Source organism: Montipora foliosa, chromosome 1, assembly GCF_036669935.1.
Source record: "Montipora foliosa isolate CH-2021 chromosome 1, ASM3666993v2, whole genome shotgun sequence".
NCBI classification, from domain to species: domain Eukaryota; kingdom Metazoa; phylum Cnidaria; class Anthozoa; order Scleractinia; family Acroporidae; genus Montipora; species Montipora foliosa.
Window position 1 is genome coordinate 21592511 of NC_090869.1, and position 12500 is coordinate 21605010.

The 12500-nt window shown below is 39.3% G+C and overlaps 1 protein-coding gene across 1 annotated transcript in view; it reads right to left on the reverse strand.

Moving 5' to 3' along the window:
* The window catches only part of LOC138011147 (polycystin family receptor for egg jelly-like), a 43143-nt gene that overhangs the window by 20003 nt on the left and 10640 nt on the right, over positions 1-12500 (reverse strand). Inside the window, exons 6-12 of the mRNA XM_068858126.1 lie at positions 11832-12134; positions 10849-11130; positions 10280-10453; positions 4757-5014; positions 3455-3712; positions 2295-2462; positions 1-1703 (exon numbers count right to left, since the gene is read on the reverse strand). The exon at positions 1-1703 is cut by the window's left edge and continues 716 nt beyond it. Of these exons, the coding sequence (XP_068714227.1) occupies positions 1-1703; positions 2295-2462; positions 3455-3712; positions 4757-5014; positions 10280-10453; positions 10849-11130; positions 11832-12134 (3146 nt within the window). The remainder of the gene's footprint in view (positions 1704-2294; positions 2463-3454; positions 3713-4756; positions 5015-10279; positions 10454-10848; positions 11131-11831; positions 12135-12500) is intronic.

Sequence of the window (12500 nt, forward strand, 5' to 3'; positions counted from 1 at the left end):
CAAGGAAACTGTTGGTGGGCTACAAGGACGATCTGTTATTGAAACAAACGTATCAACAGAGGCGTTGTTCAAATCATTCGTTCCATTCCAAGTTAGGTGATATATTCCAGGCACACTGTAAGTGTAATTGTAAAGCACATAAGGATACGGAAAAGAAGTGAAGTGTTTGAAGTTCTCTTGCAGACCCGAAGTGGAATTTAACCACCCAAAGATAACACCGTCGCCATTTCCAAGGTGTAAAACAAAGTAAGAACGATATCCGATATAATTAGCGCTTAGATTCAGAGTTAAAATTCTATCCATCATAACTGGACCATTGTGAGTTACACTTACCCGAAGATTGTCGGGAACTTTCTTTGTGGTAAACTCAACAAAAGTAGAACTGATCGTGTTGTTACAACTAAGCTTTGCCACATATATACCATACCATGTATAATTGTAAATGAACGATGATGTGAGATTAACATAAGTGTAAAACACCTCCCTTGCTTGTTCCCTATCACCCATGTGTAACCAACACTGAAACGCCGTCCCTGACTTTACACCAAGGTTGCATACAGTCATCTCACGTAAACCAACGGTTTCGTTGCAGTGGAGGTAGATGGCAGTTACGGGCACCAGTTCAATGACTCTTACTTTTCTAAACACACTTCTGCTACTGACATTATTGTACGCTGTGATATTAACGTGGAAAGTGTCATTTTGCGCAAAAGAGTGTGAGGTGAGATTCTTCATCGAGGAGATGATTACGCCATCACCCATGTCTAGAACGAACTTCGGCACAGTTCCATTCATGACACTTATCTTAAGAATGATTTGGTCATGTTGGAAACAAGACGGATATCGACTCTGGCAGTCGATACTTACGTTTAATCCCGAAATAGCAATTTCACTTATAATCAAAGCTGACGTGTTCGCTCGACTAATGGCATTAGAGGCATTTAAGACAACATTACACACTCCAACGGAAAGAAAAGAAGACTTTAGCGAGCTGTTCAGTTTCGGACCATTTAGCCAAGCAGTAAGGAATGGAAATCTTGCACCACAGTCAACAAATGAAGCTGTAACTGTCACATTTGATCCTTGTGCCACTGAAAATGCAAAGCTAACATTGGTTCCCAGGGCAACCTTATAGACATCCTTCTCTAAACTGAAGACTTTTATAGCGTCCTCCACAGTAATCCGACGAGAAGACTTGATCTTACTAACCTTGTTTTCGACTTCTACTTCAGCAACAAAAACACCAGCTTTGGGATAATGGTAATGCCCGAGTAATCTTTGGGATCTTAAAACTGACCCATCTCCAAAACGAAATGTAACGTTCAGTGAGAGTTGGGAAACGACAGCCAATGACGCGTTTAAGTAGAATGACTCGTTCGTTCGTAAGATCGAACGTACTGTTATGTTTAATCCGAAAAGCTCTACTCGGACGTAAGCGATTCGCGAGACGGTCTGGTTACTAAAAGAGTTAAAAGCGTAGAGTGTGACTTGATAATCGCCTTCAAAAGAATAGTTGTGTTCATTTGTCAGATAAAAGGGGTTCGTTGCGTTTGCCATGATGTGGTAAGCCAACGTTTCGTTGCGGCGATCTCCCCAGCGCATAATTGCAGTTGAATTTGTGCCGAGTTTTAATCTCCATTTTACAAACAGAGCCTTCCCCAAAGCAACTGATAAGGTATCGCTAAGAAATGCAAGCCCGTCAACTGAAATTAAATCATAAAATTATAATCAAATCAAATTCTTATACACAATTATTGAGTTGACGAACACTCGTTGGCTCCTACTAGTTTTCGCCCACTGACTCGGTCAACGAGTTTTGTTTGTTGAGAAAAATTACCGAGTAAATGGTGAGCATTTCTACGTCTCTTGCTAGGTGCATAAACCATGTCAGCCCATGTCAATTTGAGTCAAGTATATTCTATTTGTGGTAAAAGTAAAATTAAGATTATGGCAATCGACTCCCAAATGATCCAATAGCAGGCGTCGAGGGTTTGGTGAGCCGTAAATTTGATTTAGACAATACTGCTTTGTCTAATCACCTTTGTTTGATCAATGGCCTTTTCTGTTCAAGCAATGTTCGTTTGCGTTTAATTTTTTTTTCTTCCTTTTTTTCAGGGGTGGAAAAAAAAAACATGCACTTTTGTCACTAAAGAAAAATAGCTCAACATCGAACTACAAATACAAATTGAAATTTACCGTTTGGGGCCACTCTTTCGATGAATTTTGGCTCGTGGGCAAGATTTTTCCATCGATTAAAACTAATATAGTCTTTCGCTTTAATGAAAAAGACCGACCTGGACAGAAAAAGTTGCAAGGGACCACTTGCGTAATCAGTGGACAATGGGCTCCTCTAGATTGGTTGACAGGACTAAGGCAACTTTTGATTCGTCTTTTAAGGGGTGTGTGGCCACACTCTGTGCAATTACTCCAGGATGACCACTCTGTCTCCAAGCCACCAAATGCTGTACGGAGAAGAAAAATAATGAAAATCCTTACTAAAGAGCTTTTTCCTACATACTGCTCGTTAAGTAATGTTAAGTACTATATGCTAGCGAACGTGGCAACGCTAATGATAGTTTTCTATCGTGCAATGAATATACAGTCATTTTGAAAAACAATAGAGATGATAACAGAGATGGTGTTCGTAGAAGTTGTCAGTTTGATAAGATGGGTGACGATATGAAAAGGAGGGGAGAACTTGCGTAGTTGTCGTTTTCCGTTCCAAGAGGTAATGAAATTGCGCAGGGATTGAGGAGATTCCCGCGCTAGTCTTTCACTTGACTAAAAAGGAAACAGAAATTATTTCTTCTATAGCTTGGATGTGGAGATGATCCATGTAAAAAAAAAATCAAATGCAGCATGAATATGGAGATGTGGAACTGAGCAGAGGGATGAATGGTGAATGCATGTGTCTATCACATTAAGACTAGAAAGAAGAAGAACAACAAGCTTTATTTTTATCATAAGACCTTAAAGGCTAAGTAACTGGAATAAAAGGGAACGAGCTGGCTTTCTGTGGAATTAAAATAGGAAATAAACTCAGCGATAACAAAAAGGCTGATAATAACTATTAAGACTTGAAACGAAACAGAATTGTAATATTGACAAGAACGATAAAGATGTTAGTTGTAATAAAAATAAAGATCATCGTATACATCATACAACTGAGATGTACAACTGAATTATGCTGTAGCTATCACACAGCTATGATAAAGATGTTGCTCAGTGACTATGATAACGATGATTAAAAAAATTATAAATTCAAAAACATATTTAATTTGAAGTAGAAGAGCACTGCCCCAGTATAGCAGAGGTAATGCTTTCAAACTCCGCCCAAGCTTTTCAGGCTTCACTTTCGTTCCTTCTCAGGTAAAGTTCATAACTGGAATGACGATGATAATCATGATGATGAGAACAGTGCAGATATCCTTGGCGATGACGGGCAAGTTCTCACCTGTTTGACAACTGTAGTACATTTCAAAGTTGAGACGGGATGCCCTTGGGCAAGGATCTCCCAAAGAATTCCTGCTGTGTACAACATCGCAGTTGTTCTTACCGTCACACACTCTTTGCATAGATTGCAGTGCATTCAGAGGAGAATGGCAATCGTCTTTTCCCCAAAATACAGAGTGTGTGACAATCACCATGTTATCAAAGCAGGTGAGATTACGTGGTACAAGCGAAGCACGTTCCTTCGAGGTCAGATGATAAACTGAAAAAAGAGTCAAGAATAAACAGCGATCAACAAGACAACTTTACATAATGTTTACTTCAAGGTACGTTTTGGGTGTAATGCAAATAATGATTCCCTTCGATTTCTGAAGTCGTGAGACCAGCAGGAATAATATTCGGATATGGAATTATTACCCATCGTGTATGCTCGATCATAACTTAATTGCAACATTTTTAGCAAAAAATATAAACAGGTGCGAAAAGAAGTCCCAACGCTTAGAAATCCTGTTAGGCTGAAGCAGACAAGAATGGGCGAGTTAATAACATGTTCCAATGTCGAGATGTCACACGGTGCCAATGCCCCCCCGAGATTACGAAAGACAAAAGTACAGCCTGTGATTTCAACCAAATAACATGTGTAGAAAAAAATGTAGAGTGGGGTTTACATTTATCAGGAGAACCCAACGAGAGTATAGTTCAAAACCACTTAAACATAGCATTGTTAAACGTATTTCAGTATTTAAGCTGTAGCTATAGGCATATTTTTATCCCCTAAAAATTTTCTATCTGTTCGGATTTCCTGGCTGAAAGACTAGTGATCCGAAAATTATAGGGATCAAAACTTACCTTTTCGAAAATTTCAGCTAGAAAAAAGGCTCCCGAAAATTCTAGGTGACCTTTTTAGGGTAAAAATCTGTTTTAAATGGGCAATTATACCATTTTTCAGACGTTCGAAAATCCTAGGACAGGTAGGCAAGCAAGATATTTTACGAAAAATGTTCCGAAAATTCTAGATCTCAAATCGTCTTCCGAACAGATATTTTCCGGAAATTGACGTTGGGTGCCCCTGATTTATGGTTTCCCTTGCGGCTTTGGTGGAAGGCACTAAACAGTAGAGAGAACAGAGGATATTTTGATTAAGAAAACTTGTGGCAGTTGCACATCGTGCGCGACCCGATTCCTCTCTCCTATTTTAATTGCCCATGTAATTAGTCGGGATCATTTGAAAGCGTTCTCAGGAGAAAGGAGATAGAATTTCCTTATCTTTCGAAATAAAATAGCTTCCCCAAAAGGTAAGACTCACTTGACTGACACCTGTAGGTGACATTAAGGAATTTCATGTTCCCGGGACAAGAATCATTGAACATCACAGCTGAAGCTTCAAGATAGCACTTCTTTCTTCCCTGGCATCGTTTCGTGACGTTGAGTGTGCTATTGCTGTTTGATGGGCAGTTATCGCTTCCATAGAACACCGACCGAATCTCGATCACAGTGTCATATATGGTGTAATTTAGGCACACTATTGTGGAGCTTTCTTGACCATTAAGAGTCAATTTGTGCTCTTAAAGTAAAGAAATTAAAGTTAAATGAAGATATTAAATTGTTGAAAATTACAAAATTGTTGTACAAGGGCTACAGGGGAGCTGCTTTACAGCAACTGCTTAAGTTATTTCATAACTGCGAAGACTTTTCGCTTGCTGTTTACCTATCCGCAAAGCCACCACTTTCACCAACATCGAGGATGGGCAATTTTTTCAGTATATACCACACAAGCTATAAAGCGAATCGAAGCGATTTCGATGACGGGAATACATTTGTTTTTCTTCTAATGCACAGATGTTAGGCACCTTGATTAATAATTAATTAGAACGCGCAAAAAGCATGTTCACGTGCGTTGTGACTGTCTCTTTTTGTTTTTGTGTTAGCTTATCGAAAGTTCTCTTCGGAGTCGGTAGCCTCGCAGCTCTTACAAGGTCTCACCTGATTGGAGACCACCCTTGAGGTTTAACAAAAGAACAAATAACAGAAACAATGGCCCTTTTGTTTTAGGCCTAGGGTCCATTGTTTCTGTTATTTGTTCTTTTGTTAAACCTCAAGGGTGGTTTCCAATCAGGTGAGACCTTGTAAGAGCTGCGAGGTGACCCTTCGGAGTAAGAAATTCGTAGAGCAAATATGTTCAAGCTCGAGAAATGCGTGGGCAAGAAAGGGTTTTTTTTTTTTTTTTTTCCTTCGTGCTATAGACCTTATCCATAAATGGCGGTCAATTTATAATTCTTTTGTCGAAGTTCAAATTAGCCTACCAAGCCTCGATACCCTACAGTGAATTGAAAAGAATTCTTGCTCTAAAATGAGGCTTGGTAGGCTAATTTGCACGTGGACAAAAGAATTATAAATTTGACCGCCATTTTATGAATAAGGTCTATAGCTTCCGCTTCTGGGGTGTAACAAGCCCTTAAATTAAAATAGAAATTGTTGAGCTGGGTCCATGGTAAATGAAACAAGAGAAATTTTGTTTGTTCGTTTTTTTTTTTTTTTTTTCAAATAATTGTGATTGATAAAGGCAAATGAAACACCGCAAAGGCCCGGACAAACAGCTTCAACATTTGCTTCAACATCCGTTCGATTTTGTTGAACAGCGGTGTTGAAACATGTTGAAACGAAGTTGACGCGATATTGAATGAGTTAGTAGCGTTTAAACTTTGCCTCAACAACCATTCAACATTTCTTTTGTTGGGAGACAGCTATTCTTAGAGTTATTTTCATAGAGTTATGTCGTAGAGTTAGAGTTAAGTTTCCAAATTCCTGAATTCAAGATTTTGGAATTCAAGATTTTGGACTTCCAAAATCTTGAATTCAGGATTTTGGCAGTCGTTAACTCTAACTCTAAGTCATAACTCTACTGAAATAACTCTATGGATAGTTAACCTCCTTTTGTTGTCGAATGAAGTTAAAGCCGTTTGCTTCCCTCTTTACACATTGTTGGGTATGCGCATGACTAATCGGTCTCTCAATAACGTATCATGTCTGTATTCATAGTAACGACCGCGCGCGGCGGCAGCCGGGGACTGAATACAAGGCCTGTCGTGAAAGGAAAGGAAAGGAACTTTATTTAAAGGTCAAATGAACCAAAAATTTGACCATTTTTTCTTCAGTCAAATTTAATAATTGAAATTTGTCGCTTAAGTACGAAATAAGCATATTCTATAGTTTCAAAGTGAACGGGTATAGTATCGCAGAGATATTGGTTGTTGAAAAGTGCTTCTTTTTGGCTTTCATTGTCGTAGAGCGGTCGTGTCAATTGTCGGGAATTCATCGGAAATAACAGTTGTGACGTCACTGTTGGCGTGATCCAACAATAAGAAACTCAGTCTTATCATCATTAATTTTTAATTATCACTGCGCTCTAATTCTAGCACAATTCTATTACATCCAGCTGGGAAAGTGAAAAAAACCTTTCAATTGGTGACAGATCTTTAAGTGTAGCTGCGCATACACTGTGGAACGCGCTCCCTACAAGCCTGCGCAATTTTGATTCTATTTTAACTTTTAAAACCTGTCTTAAAACATATCTTTTTAAATTAGCTTTTAGCCTTTAGCGCTTAATTACTTTATTATTGTTTAATTTAGTTTAAGTACATATTCACGGTATATTTTAATATTGCAATGGGTTTTTGATCATTGTATGTTAAAAAGCGCAATATAAATTAATAAATTATTATTTATTATTGCTGAAAAAGAACGGGATACAAATCTTATAGAATTCAATATCCTATTTAGCGGGAAATTATGGTGTTTTGTGCTGCAATAAATTGCAGGAACAATTCTTAGTCTAAAGTAAGCACGTTCAAGTTTCCCGACAACCCAAAACTACGGAAAGAATGGCTGAATTAACTTAAAAGGGAATCGTTTGGACCTGCCAAATATTCACGCGTTTGTGCAGACCATTTCACACCAGACAGCTTCAAACAAAATCTGGCAGTAAGGAGTTTGCTTGGTCAGGCTTTCAAGTCACGAAGACTTAACCTTAAAGATGATGCCATACCAACTATTTTCAACTTCAAAAGCGTGGAATCTGAAGCAAAAGTAGGCCAGAAAAGAAGCCATACCGACGACCATTGTAGTCTGCCGACTAACGGGACTTCAAGAAGCAGTTCCTCATCCATTCGTTCAGCATTTGTGAAACGCAGGAAGTTAGAGGTAGGCATGATACATCTTGTTTAGCATATATAGGAATATATTGAACAATTTTCCTTCTTTAATAACTATTGACTCTTTTCTTAAGTTTGCTGGCGTTGTGAAGATCTTAAAGTGCAACGTGCCTTACCGTGGCCACCCAACAAACTCAGTTCACATTTGACAACTACGTGTAAATACGTTAACTCAACAACCCATGCAACGGTGTTCAACTTACAACTGTGCGAGCTTTGCAAGGAAGCCTGACTGTCAATCAAATTGACACACCCTGGCTGCCGGACAATTTGTACGGTAAGTGCGTCGCCCTGTAAATTGCCGTCGAAAACTGGAGGATAAAACGGTCCAAAGCCACAGAGCTGTAATCTCGTCTTCGCTGTAAAGCGGAATAACGCATCCTGAAACACTTAAGGAGGTACGAAATAGCTCCTCCTTTTTTCAAACAAATAAACGTATTCTGTTTTTAGATACAGTTAGGGTAATCATCTCACATCACATTTTCTTCCAAAATACCGTTACCATGCATGGAAAGGATATAAGGCACTTCTTTGAGCCTTAAAATCAAGATATAATGTCTTTTTTGAAATAACGGGACGGTGAAGTCTTCCCATTCAGCGTCACCAGATAATGTTAGAAATAATCTCTAAAATATTTAAAATTCAAGTGATATCAGAGGAAATAACCATTTTTGACATCTTTGTGGTTTAACAGAAAGAAATGCTAGAGATCAGTTTAGCAGCAATGTATGCTGGTATAATAAATACCTATACATTCTGTTGGAAGATCAAACGACTATAGGTTAGTTGGAGCTAGCATTTATAACCGGGCGAACTCAGGCATGCAATCTCGAGATTCATTGCCCGATAGCCCCGAGTTGCATTGCAAGACTAATGTTGCCCTCGCTCGCTGCGCTCGGTCGAGTAATTAATTTTATTTCATAACAGCAAACAATGAAATCGTACAAAAACGCAAAGCAAACAGCTGGTATGACTTCACAGTACCGAAAGAATGCGTAAACCCCACAAAGAACAAAACAGTGCTTCAAACGAGAGATCGTACCGTATTTATTCACGATTCTACAGCTACCTTTCACCTTGAGAAATGTGTAAACAAACGCTCACCAATCCACTCGGTCAATTCGCGTCGTAAAAATCGCAGCTTCGACCTCCTCAGCCATTTTCGAAGTGAGTAAAAACAGCTAAAACGAATTATCATTCGATGTAGTTTGTCCTTCCTTTTCATTGGCCGAGAGCCCACCACATAACCTGCAAATAACTGCCTACAAATAAGTGTTTTGCTGCATTTAATATTCTGCTCATGCGCAATTGAAATCACGCTCTGGTGAGAAAAGAATGATTCGACATCTTTAGTTTATCGAAAGAACAGTGAGAATACTAAGAAAGGAACAAAATTTCAACGTATTTTGAAAGCATCTCAAGAAAAGAAAGGTAGACGATGAGTCACTCGTGTCATCGACGCTAAGGACAAGTTGGCGAATGCATATGTACTGAAGAGATTTTATGCTGAAGCCAGAAAAAAAAATGGCGAGCTTTACACCAAAGCTTTGTTGATGCCTAGTGTTATTGAACGTTTGTCTGTAAATACAAATCTGACAAATCACGATATTTTGCTCAACCTCGTCCAATAATTGTTAAGTATTTTCCAAGGAACACTCGCACCGTCAATAATGGGGAGCTTAAGTACGCAACGTTTTTTAGGAACGTTTCGCATGCCTGGACAGTATTGTCTTCCAGATTTTTAACCTAATAATCTCTGATGGAGGAAAGATACTTAGCAATATAAAGGAGATAATGACAAGACAAGTTAAAATGGAAAACAGCTTACTTCCGGTTGCCGTCCGCGACTCAAAAACGTCGGATGCTTAAACTCCGTGATGTTTCAACTCGCCAATAGTGACGTCACAGTAATGTTATCTAGTTTCCATTCCTCCCATTTCTATAAGCGGCCATTTCGGAAACGTTTTCGTGAGTTCCTCGGATATTTCCGTACTCTTAGTTATGTTTCTGCTTTATGTGCTCAGACTGGACAATGATTTTGAGTTGAATGGTTGTTTTGGTATTCGTACACTTTTAAAAGACAAAAAGAAAAAATACCAACATTTTGGTTCCTTTGACCTTTCAGTGTCAAGTCGTTCTAGCGCTATAGCACTAATTGGGGGGGGGGGGGGGGACACTGTAACTGAAATTAACAATGAAAGCAAATCAAATGTTGGATGGTATGTTGAAGACCGTTTGCCCACCCCAGCAATCAACATCGTTCAACATCGTTAAACAAAATCGAAGAGATGTTGATGTTGTTGCCGGGGCCTCAAGAAAGATTTGTGAGCTGGCGTTTCCAATGGCTCTAGCTGACGAAGTGATAACGCTCAAAACGTCAGCTCGGAATCTTTCTCACGGAGATTAATTAACCTTTATCAGCCAAGATTTCTTAAATTAAAATACCTTTGCAACAGGCAGATTTGCATCAACATCATTTACACTTAGAAAAAAATTTCGCTCGTTGTAACCGGGTTTCTTAATTTGCCGTTCAACGATTTGACTCGAAAACGTTTTTTCGCATTGCGAGACAAGTAACTCGCTGAAAACGATATCTCGAAGATTTTGATAATTCCAACCTGCACAAGGAATGTAGCAAGGTTCCACCTGTACTTTATCCGAGCTCTCACACGCTGCTGGAGTGAAATAAACGGTTCCAGGAGCGACGCAATCACGCCTTCGTGTCCGACGGGCGGTAAGGCCACAGGCTTCACAAGGAGTCCATGGTGTCCAAGCGGTGTAAATGGATTTTACTTGTACGAAAAAGATAACAATTATTGCATGAGGCTGGATAAATAAGGAAAAAGTTATGCAGCAGTCGTGGCTCAGTTGGCTAGTGCGCGGCTTTCGGAGCGTGAGGTCCCCGGTTCGATCCTCGGTGTCTTAAACGTCTGTTTCGACTTTCCTCTGATCTGTGTAGCTATAGCTTTAAATACCCGTAAAAGGGAGCACTGACAGAGGGAGGGGGGTAAAGGGCTCACCGTCGGCTTCCATTGATACCAGCCACTTCCGACGTTAAATAAAGTTACTTTACCTTTACCTTTTACCTTTAGACTGTTATCCGACTAGGCTAAAGACATTCAACTTGACACTCTTACTGACACGAAATGTTTCGTTTAGATAATTACGCGATATACTAAACACTTACCTCCTTGGCAACTTTGATATACAGTGAGATAGTTATCTCCTTTTTTGCATCCAAAATCTTTACTTAACACTTTCTTTATTTCGCAACTACTGGTTTGGCAGAACCTGTTTATGTCAGAGTACTCTATACCAGAATCACATGTTTGGTCATTGCTGGAACTAGCACAGAACTCTGTCGAGGATTCCAACCGACCGTAAAACGGTTTCCTGTGAAATACCAACTGTTTGTCGCTGGGGCAACTGATACGAGCCAAGTCTCCGTCGCAAAAATTTAATTCAAAAACTGCAAGAAATAAGGTATATCCAACACGAGATGACCAAATCAAAGACAAATCAAAGAGTTAGTCATCAAATCAAAAAAATCAATTAAATCCATTTTTCAGGTTTTTTGCAATTAAGTAGCTTCCTCCCTTTACTACAATGAAAAATTCGCACGTGAAATCAGTCCATGTATGACAACTGATTAATTTCGTTATAAAGTGTAAAAGTAGATGGACTGCTTCTTCGGCGACGCACTTGTGGCTGGTGTCGATTTCTGTGTCAAGTGTTTTAGATCCCAAGTACAAATGTTCGGCTATGCCCCAAAGGGCGTTGGCGTAGAAGCATCACTACAAAATACCCTCACTTATTTGAATGGTAAAAACCTGTAATACAATACACCGCTGAGCCGCATACTTGAGGTAGATAAAATTTATTTCAGCGATCTGCTTCTACCATAGGGGATAAAGCCAGGAGTTAAAGGCTGCGTCAGCCTCAAGTCTAAATGCTGTGGAAAGGGGTATTGTTTTCCCTCAGGGTGTCACGTTTATTTCAAAGGATAAAATTAATTCATCCGTACTATTAAATGGTGGCATAATTTCGTCTCCATGATTTTTTTAATATATGAAAATTACGCAGTCGGATTCGATTCCTGCTGTGAGATTTGAACAAATAATTCATGACATAAAAATGGACGTTACGGTAATTAAGTTTTAATCAGCTTACCGAGGCTACACGTGTATTGAATTTGGAGTATCTTGGCAACCCCCGGGCATGGATCTTTAAAGGTCTCGTTGGAAACCATAAAAGTGCAGTTTGAGCGCATCTGGCATCTTTCGTAAACTTGCGCATTATTGTGGTCCGCCAAATCAGTGGACGATAGACAGGAACCACCATTGGGTCCATTACTGTCGCAAACGTTATAACTTCCTTGATCACGTCCGTAGAGTGTTTTGTAAACGTTGATGAATGATCCATTGGGACATGAAATATTGACCGTCATAGAATCACAAAATGTTATGTTGTAGACTAAAAAAGAACGTGAGAAAACATGACAATGTCTGAGCAGGTTTGTGCACCTATCCGTATATACCTTGAAGAGAGGGTGAAGGAGATTTCAGACAAGGAGTCGAGACGGGACTGTGATCGCTACAAGGGCCATAGGATAGGAAGGGTTGTGCTTGAGGCCCCGTATAGTGGTGCTTAAACGCGCTGTCGACGAATTCACTTTCTGGAACAACTTTAATTGAAATGGTCTTATGTTTTTATTTCATTTCGTTTCCTAACGTTGCCTTTCGTTTATTTTTCTCTTGCCAAAAAAGCTCAGTCAGAATACTAAAGGTCCTTGTTGCATGTTGGCGTTTCAGTAATCTTTTGTAAACTTTGACTGAAAAT